The sequence below is a fragment of the Camellia sinensis genome, chromosome 3 (assembly GCF_055761805.1).
Source record: "Camellia sinensis isolate YWXY chromosome 3, ASM5576180v1, whole genome shotgun sequence".
NCBI lineage: Eukaryota > Viridiplantae > Streptophyta > Magnoliopsida > Ericales > Theaceae > Camellia > Camellia sinensis.
In genome coordinates, this window is record NC_138963.1 from 91,675,244 (window position 1) to 91,687,417 (window position 12,174).

The 12,174-nt window shown below is 37.9% G+C and overlaps 1 protein-coding gene and 1 pseudogene across 2 annotated transcripts; both read right to left on the reverse strand.

Moving 5' to 3' along the window:
* Nucleotides 1-5,238: 5,238 nt before the first annotated feature.
* Nucleotides 5,239-6,558, reverse strand: LOC114321966 (2-hydroxyisoflavanone dehydratase). The gene has a single exon (XM_028269224.2). It carries the CDS (start codon nucleotides 6,401-6,403, stop codon nucleotides 5,504-5,506), a length of 900 nt encoding a protein of 299 aa, XP_028125025.2. The 5' UTR covers nucleotides 6,404-6,558; the 3' UTR covers nucleotides 5,239-5,503.
* Nucleotides 6,559-10,687: 4,129 nt separating this feature from the next.
* Nucleotides 10,688-11,971, reverse strand: LOC114289768 (2-hydroxyisoflavanone dehydratase pseudogene; annotated as a pseudogene). Its single transcript, XR_014364311.1, has one exon. The product of XR_014364311.1 is annotated as a 2-hydroxyisoflavanone dehydratase pseudogene (transcript).
* Nucleotides 11,972-12,174: the final 203 nt, after the last annotated feature.

Here is a 12,174-nt window from a genome sequence, read left to right on the forward strand (position 1 = left end):
TCCAGGTGAACACTTTGATGTTAGATATCAAGAATTCCATAATATTTATCCTCTTGGTGTCGGACAAAGATGAGCCAAGCAAAAAGAACTTCTCTGGAACTTTTTCATCTATTCTTACCTCCACCAGATCTTTCATTGCCTTTTGTTCGGCTGCGTTGCCGATATCTATGAACAGTTCATTGTTCTCTGGTTCCTCTACTGTAACAACCCCGACCCATGATTAACATTAATCCATGCTTAATTATGCTCAATGAGCAATTAAAGTGAAATTTTGCATCATATGTTGCCTTACTTGTATTTATATCTATTTAACGTAGGAAGATATGTTCATGTTTTCGTTTCAATTACGAAATTGAAGGCCCTATCGGCACCCGATTCAGAAATTGACTTGATTTATGTGTTACTTAGAATTTTTAGAATTTTATGGTAGGTTTAATTGAATTTCGAATCGGAACGATTAAATTAAAATAATTTAATGTCTACTTGATTAGTTTGATCAATAAATAATTACACCTTTACCCAAGCCTATATAAGGAAAATTGTAGACTCAAGGCCATTATATATTTTTTCATTTCCTCATCTTTTGACTCAAACATGAGAGAGAAGAGAGTGTAAGAGTTAGGAGAGGAACTTCAACAATTAGAGTGAATTGTAGGAAATTTAGAGGGAAAATCAAGAATTACTCAACCTTGAAGGGAAGTTTGGCTCCAACACTTGCTAGCTCAAGGGTTAAGGTAGGAAATTCAACTCCTCAAACATGAATTTGAATTACTTAGTGCAAGAATTCAAGAGAATTAGAAGATTAAGCATGGGAATTAAAGTAAGAATGTACAATGAAAGATTAATTCATGCATGCATGCATAATTCATGAATTTTGAGTTTAATTTACAATCAATCCATACATGCAAGAGGTCATCTTTGTTAAATGTTGAGAGCTCACCATAGTTTTTCACTTACAATCCCAAATTACTCATGTTTTGAAAGACAATATCTTATATCATTGCTTGTATGTTGTATATACAAAATTTCAAACTTAGTTTTGAAGAATTGATTTGGTTTTGGGCTTTGATTTTGTGAATTAATCTTCATTTCATATTGTTATACAAGTTTCTAAATGTTTCCTTAGGTTTTTGGCCCAAAAGAACAAAAATTACAGCTTTGCAGTTGAATTTGGGAGCTTGGAGGTGAATCTGGAAATCCCAGAATTCAACCTCTCCGCTAGAGCATCAGATCTTGCGCTCGAGCAACCACATTTTTTTTTGCATCTCCGCTCGAGTGACCAAAAGTTCGCTCGAGCATGAAATACATGCTCTCAGAAGTTTCATGCTTTTGCAAACCGCTCGAGCGTTAAGAATTGCGCTCGAGCGGGAACATGAGTCTTGCGCTCGAGCGACTATTGAGCGTCCGTCGAGCGTGAAAATCACATAACCAGTACCTTTTTTCAAAATTTGCAGAGTGTTCGAGCGTGGGAAGTTGGGCTCGAGTGTCCCCTCACACATTGCATTTCCGCTCGAGCGAGGGAAGTTGCGCTCAAGCGGGACCCCTATTTTCAACAAGTTTTGTTAAATGCGTTCAAGTACATTTTGGCATCCTCATTGCATCTTAGGCATTCCCAAGCCAAGATTAAAACATAATAATGAAGGTGAAATGTAGAAACACACTGAGAACGGAACGTAATGAGTTAGATATATTCCAGCGTGTGTTTCAAATGTGTATTTGTTATGTGTTGATATAGGTCACATGCCATAAACTGTTTGATTAGTCTGCTCTGTGTGTCTACACCCGAAGTCAACTGTGAGCAATAACTTAGTAAAGTTATGTTCAACTTTATTTATTTTCTGTATGATGAATTATGATTTATTTTCTGAAATGGTATGTTCTATACACTGAATGATTGTCCAATTTCTGACAATGTATTCGTGGCATCCTTAGCATTATGTGATATATGTTAGCTGTTACCCGGTATTGGAGGTTCCATTATGGAACTTAATATGTCTGCACTCTGTTACCCGTACTGGAGGCTCCATCATGGGGCTCAGCATATCTGTTATCTGTTACCCAGGTCCGAAGGTTCCTTTATAGAACTGGTTACTCATAACCACCATCTGTTCTGCATCTATTCTGTATCTGTTCTGTTAGCGCTAATGGATGTACCACGTATGATTTAGCATGAACTTTAATTTCTGTGTATGATTTGGACAAGATTATGAATATGGATCTACTTTTGTTTTGAAATAAATATGAATCTATCTTCTAGAGTTGATATGGGACATCATTCATGGAAACCCTTTACTTTGTTATTATTCACTGGGCTTCTGCTCACTATTTATATTATGTATGTAGGTGACCAGGCACGTGATCAAGGCCAGAGTTTATGGCCTGGGATTCCGTTTTGTCAGCCATCCTTTGCGCCTCCCGAGGCAGTTTCGGACCAAGTCAAGTTGTGTGGCCATTTCTTTTTGAACGTTCAATACTTTGTTTTCTCTTGTTTAATGAACAGTTTGTTTTTGGTTATCTGTACATGGAGTGACGTATAATTACTATATCTACGTGACGTCACATGTATGCTTATAAAGTTTGACATTATTTTGTCCCATGTCTGTCCACACAGTTCAATGGACGTTGTATTTTGTATATTTACTTCTGCAGTCCCTTGATTATACGTTATTCTGTTCGGAGGCCTTTGGCAATCCAAGGATTACTGGCCGGTTATGATGCTAAACCTATATGGGCGGGTTTAGGTCATGACATCTACCATCTGTACGAACCCTTTGGCAATTCGGCTACCGTTCACTATCACGAAGCATTGCTTGGACATGATTTGGTCTCCTAAGATTTCTTCAATCAATCCAGCTTCATTAGAAAATCGTATCGCCTGATGGTAGGTTAATGCTACCATTCGCATGGCATGCAACCATGCTCTTTCCAAAATTATGTTGTAAATGGAAGGTACTTTCAGTACCCAGAATTCCACTTGCTTTATTATTGTCCCAGCTTTGACCAGCAGAATTATTTTGCCAACAGGCCATTCTAGCATAGAGTTGAAACCAACCAAGGGCGATGTCACGGGTGCTAAGTCTTTGTCCTCCAATTTGAGTTGCTTGAAAATCGCATAGTACATTATCTCGCACAAGATCCCTTGGTATATCAAGATCCGCTTGATGTCAAAAAATTTTACGCACAGAATCATCACTAGCGCGTCATTGTGAGGGCTTTGCAACCTTGCTAAGTCCCTGTCTGAAAAGGTGATGACGTTTTTCGTTTCTATCTTCCCTTTCTTCACGATTTGTTGTACACTCAGTACTTCCCACAGACAGCACCAATTGTACGAGCACGAAATAATCTGTCTTCTATAATCCTGTTGATCAAGTTTGCACTCCTCCAAAAGTCGTCGCCTTATCACCTGAAAGCACAAACGTGAGCTAGCCGGTGGGTGTGTGCCGAAAACTCCTCCGATGCCTAAGTCAACAAATATACAATAGACACAAAAGCTTTGTGTATTTGAGAGTAAGAATTGCAACACTTGAGCATAGGTCTTGTTATGAGCTTTTATAGATTTTGCCAAGCACATTCCTAGTAGGACTCTAACTCTCCTTAGCAGAATCCTCTTAGAAATCACTTCCCCACAAGATAATGCCCATCCTGATAACACCCTACTCACTGCCAACCAAGTGATATGGTCAAAACTGTGTACTTCGGTTGCCACCGCAACCAACCGAGCTGTCTCTGCTCGTGCTTAACATGGCAGAGTTGTGATGATCCTAGCTCCAGGACTGCAATCTGTCGAGCTACCGACAGCACGGTTCTCTTTACTTACAATACCTCAGTCCGCCAAAGGACCACCTTCCTATAGCTAGGTCCAAGCCCAAGCAACATCTATAACCAGCATAGAACCTAATAAGCCCAAGTCCAAGCTATTCAACTCCCATCTCAGCCCATTGCGCGGCCCAACGCCTAGCTCGGCCCAATTTGCACACAAATTACCCTCTCATTTAGGTTTTTAGAATTATACATTTTGTTTGTAAGTTTTCCTCCATTATTTTCAATATCTGTTTTAGTGTTACTTTCCAAAATCTTGTTCAAATTTTTATATGTATCACACACAGTATACATGAGATTATTCCAACAGTAGTCTAATTTTGATTTATACCATTTTTTCCATATATAAATGTCATAATACTAGCCTATGATCACTCTGACATTAAATAATAATAATAATAATAATAATAATAATAATAAGAGTAAATTACAAATACACTCCAACAATTCATTTAAAATATTATAGTTTTGAAAATTATAAATACTCTATTATCAAAAAAACTTATTTAACAAATTTTACACGAAAAATGAAATTTCAAACTATTCTCCTAGACAATAAGAAAATTATCTGGATTGTTAATTAAAATATATTTATGACATCATTAAAAACAGTTAATTAACTTAATCATTTATTACTAAAATTGATCATTTGTCATAGATCAATTTTCAGAATTTTTTATTTAAGAAAATTTACACAAAAAATGAAATTTCAAACTATTCTCTTAGACAACAATAAAATTATCTAAATTATTAATTAAAATATATTTATGACATCATTAAAAATAGTTAATTAACTTAATGATTTATTACTAAAATTGATCATTTGTTATGTAATTAAAAATTTGAAACTGCGGAATGTAATTTTTAGAACTATAAGTGATAGTCTGTATTTTAAATAAATTTTAAAAAGTATATATGTAATTTTTCTTAAAATTTAATACCAATTCCATTAGAATTTAATATTGATATTTGCGAAGCAAAAAAACATACAAAAATTAAGCACAAAAACATGTACAACGCAGAAATCATTAAAAAAATGAAATGTTCAAGTACAAAAATGTTTGAAAGATCCGATAGCTCAAATTATTATTATTATATTAGTCTCCTGTTTCATTATTATATATATATATATATATATATATATTGTGTTATTTTATTTTGCAGTATAAAATTTAAAATTAAGTTAATAATATATAATTATATAAATTGTATTATGTCATTTTGAAATGATAATTGAAGGGGACTACTGTTATTTAGGATGGTCTAAATAAATAATTTTTTTAATTTTTTACGAAAAATATATAAAATAATAAAAAGATTGCATGATTTAAATAAGTGTATTTATTTAAAAAATACCAAACAAAATGGAGCAGAAAATTAAAAAAATAAAAATGAAAGTGAAAACAACTCATAAAATTATGTATCAAGAATTCAGTAACCATAAAGTCCATTCATTCAATTATTTGACATTACAACACATTAACATACCAACCATGCTAGGTATTATGAAAGCCTTTCATGAAAATTATCATAAAAAATTTATAACTTTTAAATTACACTTAAAATAAAACACCACATACTAATTAAGATAATCTAAAGATCACAAATCATTCATGATCATTTCCATAAAAAATTTTCATGATCCTTAAGAATTCTCTTAACATAAATATGACACTTGACAGTATCAATTTTCATTTACGAAAGTACCCAACTTTTGCATCAAACCCACAACCTTATCACTATTGGGACTAAACATATGGAAACAGTGGTCCTCCCCTTTATCCTCCACAAATTCCACCCTACCTTCCCAACCACTATTTTTCAATGTCTCATAGTAATCCACACCTCTCAGTTTCAACCGATCCTTCTCTGCCACGAACACAATCACCTTGGAGCAACCCATCTTCGTCAAATTCGGATCCTCCTTGGGGCTCAAATTCGGGTCATCCTCCGACCCACTACTCTCCGGATACAAATACTGGATCATCTTGTCCGGTTCACTACCCGCAAAATAGGGGTGAATTATAATCACTCCACGTGGCATGAAACCCTCCAATCCGACAGTGCCAACCCGAACCGCCACTTGGTGGGCTATGTTTGCCCCGGCACTCTCTCCCGCCAGGAAAACCCGACCGAAATCCGCGTACTGGTTTAGCCAGGGATCGGGTCCTTGGCCGTTAGAGTGGGTAGCGATCCACTGCAATGCGGACCAGGAGTCATCATACGCGATGGGTAATGGGTGCTCCGGGGCGAGCCTGTAGTCAACGGAGATAGCGATCAAGTGGGCTTGGGAGGCGAGGGAGGTGAGGAATCTGAGAGTGATGGCGCCGAGGGAGGATCCCATGCAGAAGCCTCCACCGTGGTAGTGAACGAGAAGGGGGAGCTTGTGATCTGGGCCGTTGATCTTGGGTAGGAAAATGCGAGCTTTGACTCCGGTCTCTGGGGAGATCAGGGTGTCCTTGAATTCGACACCGGTTATGGGATCAACGGCTGGGGGGACGTAGTCGGAGACCATGAACCGTTCGACGCAGCCGTCTTTGTGGACTCGGAAAAATGGTGGGAAGTCGTGGGCTATTGAATCCATTGGAAGGGTTTAGAGAGAGAGAGAGAGAGAGAAAGAGGATGTGTTATTTGTGTGTGTCAGTTATGGAGCGTGTGTGATCTGTGAAATATAAACGGGCCTAGTTCAAAAGCGAAGGGACCTAGCAGTCCAATAATGGCTCAGTAGCTGGGTCAAGTGGAACCGAGTCCGGATTCTCGGCCGCTCTACCCGGCAGCCCCCAAAACGACGTCGTTTTGGGGGCAAATTTTCAAAAAAAAAAAAACGCAGAGGAAGAGAGGGAGGAAGGAGAGGACGAGGGAGGAAGGAGGAGGGAGGAGGAGGAGGAGGAAGGGAATGAGGGGGCCATAACCAGTGGGGAAGGAGGAGGAGGAGGCGGAGGAAGGGCGGAGGCGGAGGAAGGGCGGAGGCGGAGGCGACGGCAGTCGGGCGACGATCGGACGGCTGGCGAGCTCGACGACCTGCGACGGCGAGTCTTCGGCGAATCCAACTGGCGAGCTCGACGACCTCCCCTCCCCTTCCTCTCTCTCTTCCTCCTTCCTCCCTCCCCTCCCCTCCCCTCCCCTCCCCTCTGGTTCTGCGAAGAAGAGAGAGAAAGCAAGAACGAAGAAGAAGAAAAGAAAAAAAAAAAACAAAACAAAAAACCCCCAAAACGACGTCGTTTTGGGGGGCTGCCGGGTAGGGCGGCCGAGGATCCGGATTCAAGTGGAACCATCCTACCAGCAAGATTACGGTTGGGTAGCGAGAGCGAGAGACAGAGCAATACAAATATCTATATCTTAGGATTATTTTATTCATTTAAATTTTTTTAATTAAATTACAAATACACCCTTTAATGCAAGCACTGGTGCCCAAAAAAAAAAAAAAACAACAACAACAACAACAATATTAGGTGATCAGAAAAATCATGGCTCGAATGACTCGAAATAAATATGAATATGAATCTATTTTCTGGAGCTGATATGGGACATCATTCATGGAAACCCTTTACTTTTTTATTATTCACTGGGCTTCCGCTCATTATTTATATTATTTATGTAGGTGACCAGGCACGTGATCAAGGCCAGAGTTTATGGCGTGGGATTCCATTTTGTCAGCCATCCTTTGCGCCTCCCGAGGTGGTTCCGGACCAAGTTAAGTTATGTGGTCATTTCTTTTTGAACGTTCAATACCTTGTTTTCTCTTGTTTAATGAACAGTTTGTTTTTGGTTATCCGTACATGGGGTGACGTATAATTATTGTATCTACGTGACGTCATATGTATGCTTATAAAGTTTGACATTATTTTGTCACATGTCTGTCTGCACAATTCAATAGACGTTGTATTTTGTATATTTGCTTCTGCAGCCCCTTGATTATACGTTATTCTGTTTAGAGGCCTTTGGCAATCCAAGGATTACTAGCCGGTTACGATGCTAAACCTATATGGGCGCGTTTAGGTTGTGATATCTACCATCTGCACAAACCCTTTGGCAGCTCGGTTACCGTTCACTATCACGAAGCATTGCTTGGACATGATTTGGTCTCCCAAGATTTCTTCAATCAATCCAGCTTCATTAGAAAATCGTATCACCTGATGGTAGGTTAATGCTACCACTCGCATGGCATGCAACCATGCTCTTTCCAAAGTTATGTTGTAAGTGGAAGGTACTTTCAGTACCCAAAATTCCACTTGCTTTATTATTGTCCCAGCTTTGACCGGCAAAATTATCTTGCCAACAGGCCATTCTAGCATAGAGTTGAAACCAACCAAGGGCGATGTCACGGGTGCTAAGTCTTTGTCCTCCAATTTGAGTTGCTTGAAAATCGCGTAGTACATTATCTCGCACGAGCTCCCTTGGTCTATCAAGATCCACTTGATGTCAAAATTTTTTACGCACACAGTCATCACTAGCGCGTCATTGTGAGGGCTTTGTAACCTTGCTAAGTCCCTGTCCGAAAAGGTGATGACGTTTTTCGCTTCTGTCTTCCCTTTCTTCACGGTTTGTTGTACACTTAGTACTTTCCACAGACAGCGCCAATTGTACGAGCACGAAATAATCTGTCTTGTATAATCATATTGATCAGGTTTGCACTCTTCCAAACGTGGTCTTATCACCTGAAAGCACAAACGTGAGCTAGCTAGTGGGTGTGTGCCGGAAACCCCTCCGATCCCTAAGTCAGCAAATATACAATAAACGCAAAAGCTTTGTGTATTTGAGAGTAAGAATTGCAACACCTGAGCATAGGTCTTGTTATGAGCTTTTATAGATTTTGTCAGGCACATTCCTAGTAGGACTCTAACTCTCCTTAGCAGAATCCTCTTAGGAATCACTTCCCCACAAGATAATGCCCATCCTGATAACACCCTACTCATTGCCAACCAAGTGATATGGTCAAAACTGTGTACTTCGGTTGTCACCGCAGCCAACCGAGTTGTCTCTGCTCTGTGCTTAACATGGCAGAGTTGTGATGATCCTAGCTCTAGGACTGCAATCTGCCGAGCTACCGACAGCACGGTTCTCTTTACTAGGTCCGCCAAAGGACCACTATCCTATAGCTAGGTCCAAGCCCAAGCAACATCTATAACTGGCATAGAACCTGATAAGCCCAAGTCCAAGCTATTCAACTCCCATCTCGGCACATTGCGCGGCCCAACACCTAACTTGGCCCAATTTGCACACAAATTACCCTCTCATTTAGGTTTTTAGAATTATACATTTTGTTTGGAAGTTTTCCTCCATTATTTTCAATATCTGTTTTAGTGTTACTTTCCGAAATCTGGTTCAAATTTTTATATGTTTCACACACAGTACACATGAGATTATTCCAACAGTAGTCTAATATTGATTTCTACCATTTTTTCCATATATAATGTCATAATACTAGCCTATGATCACTCTGACATTAAATAATAATAATAATAAAAAGAGTAAATTACAAATGCACTCCAACAATTTACTTAAAATATTATAGTTTTGAAAATTATAAATACTCTATTATCAAAAAAAAAATTATTTAACAAAATTTACCCAAAAATGAAATTTCAAACTATTCTTGTAGACAATAAGAAAATTATCTGAATTGTTAATTAAAATATATTTATGACATCATTAAAAACAGTTAATTAACTTAATGATTTATTACTAAAATTGATCATTTGTCATAGATCAATTTTCAGAATTTTTTATTTAAGAAAATTTACACAAAAAATGAAATTTTGAACTATTCTCCTAGACAACAATAAAATTATCTGAACTGTTAATTAAAATATATTTATGACATTATTAAAAATAGTTAATTGACTTAATGATTTATTACTAAAATTGATCATTTGTTATGTAATTAAAAATTTGAAACTGCGGAATGTAATATTTAGAACTATAAGTGATAGTCTATATTTTAAATAAATTTTAAAAAGTATATATGTAATTTATCTTACAATTTAATACCAATTCCATTAGAATTTAATATTGATATTTGCAAAGCAAAAAAACATACAAAAATTAAGCATAAAAACTTGTACAACGCAGAAATCATTAAAAAAATGAAATTTTTTTTTTTTTTTTTTTTTTTTTTTGGGTACATAAAAAATGAAATGTTCAAGTACAAAAATGTTTGAAAGATCCGATAGCTCAAATTATTATTATTATATTATATTACTCTCCTGTCTCATTATTATTAGATATATTTATTGTGTTAGGGAAATGATTTGTCTTCCTAAAAAAGCTCTTCCTAATCCCCCTAATTCTCAAAACGACGTCGTTTTGGACAATTTTTTTTTTTTTTTTGCCTTGGTTTGAAATTTAGGGAGATTAGGGGGCCAAAAATTAGGGGGATGTAGCAAGGTCCTATTGTGTTATTTTATTTTGCAGTATAAAATTTAAAATTAAGTTAATAATATTTACAAAAATGCTTCCTACCCCCACTGGGGGTCGACCCCCAGTTAGGTGTCACTCCGGGATTGGCCCAAAAAAAACAATTTTTTTTTTTTTGTATTTTCAGCGAATAAGGGGTCGCCACCTCACTGGGGGTCGACCCCCACTGGGTGTATATATCAACGTTGTAATATTTAATTATATAAATTGTGTTATGTTATTTTGAAATGATAGTTGAAGGGGATCACTGTTATTTAGAATGGTCTAAAAAAGTATTTTTTTTTAATTTTTTACGAATAATATATAAAATAATAAAATGATTGCATGATTTAAATAAATATACTTATCTAAATAAGTGTATTTATTTAAAAAAATACCAAACAAAATGGAGCAAAAATTTAAAAAAAAAGAAATGAAAGTGAAAACAACTCATAAAATTGTGTATCAAGAATTCAGTAACCATAAAGTCCATTCATTCAATTATTTGACATTACAACACATTAGCATACCAACCCTGCTATATATTATGAAAGTCTTTCATGAAAATGATTATGAAAGATTTATAACTTTTAAATTACACTTAAAATAAAACATTACATACTAATTAAGATAATCTAAAGATCACAAATCTTTCATGATCATTTTCATGAAAAATTTTCATGACCCTTAACATTACTCTTAACATAAATATGACACTTGACAGTATCAATTTTCATTTACGAAAGTACCCAACTTTTGCATCAAACCCACAACCTTATCACTATTGGGACTAAACATATGGAAACAGTGGTCCTCCCCTTTATCCTCCACAAATTCCACCCTACCTTCCCAACCACTATTTTTCAATGTCTCATAGTAATCCACGCCTCTCGGTTTCAACCGATCCTTCTCTGCCACGAACACAATCACCTTGGAGCAACCCATCTTCGTCAAATTCGGATCCTCCTTGGGGCTCAAATTCGGGTCATCCTCCGACCCACTACTCCCCGGATACAAATACTGGATCATCTTGTCCGGTTCACTACCCGCAAAATAGGGGTGAATTATAATCACTCCACGTGGCATGAAACCCTCCAATCCGACAGTGCCAACCCGAACCGCCACTTGGTGGGCTATATTTGCCCCGGCACTCTCTCCCGCCAGGAAAACCCGACCGAAATCCGCGTACTGGTTTAGCCAGGGATCGGGTCCTTGGCCGTTAGAGTGGGTAGCGATCCACTGCAACGCGGACCAGGAGTCTTCATACGCGATGGGTAATGGGTGCTCCGGGGCGAGCCTGTAGTCAACGGAGATAGCGATCAAGTGGGCTTGGGAGGCGAGGGAGGTGAGGAATCTGAGAGTGACGGTGTCGAGGGAGGATCCCATGCAGAAGCCTCCACCGTGGTAGTGAACGAGGAGGGGGAGCTTGTGATCTGGTCCGTTGATCTTGGGTAGGAAAATGCGAGCTTTGACTCCGGTCTCTGGGGAGATCAGGGTGTCCTTGAATTCGACACCGGTTTTGGGATCAACGGCTGGGGGGACGTAGTCGGAGACCATGAACCGTTCGACGCGGCCGTCTTTGTGGACTCGGAAAAATGGTGGGAAGTCGTGGGCTATTGAATCCATTGGAAGGGTTTAGAGAGAGAGAGAGAGAGAGGATGTGTTATTTGTGTGTGTCGGTTATGGAGTGTGTGTGATCTGTGAAATATAAACGGGCCTAGTTCAAAAGCGAAGGGACCTAACAGTCCAATAATGGCTCAGGCCTCGTTTGGGAACAGGCTAATTTAGTAACTTTTTGGCTATTTGGCTAAAAAGGTAGGTAAAAAAAACTTATATGTTTGGGATGACTTTTTGGCTAATTACGAAAAGATGTGCAAAAAGTAGAGAGAAAAGAGAATCTTTGACTTTTTGGTGTGAGTTGTTGGCTTTTTGGCTAAAATTGTAACTTTTTGACTTTTT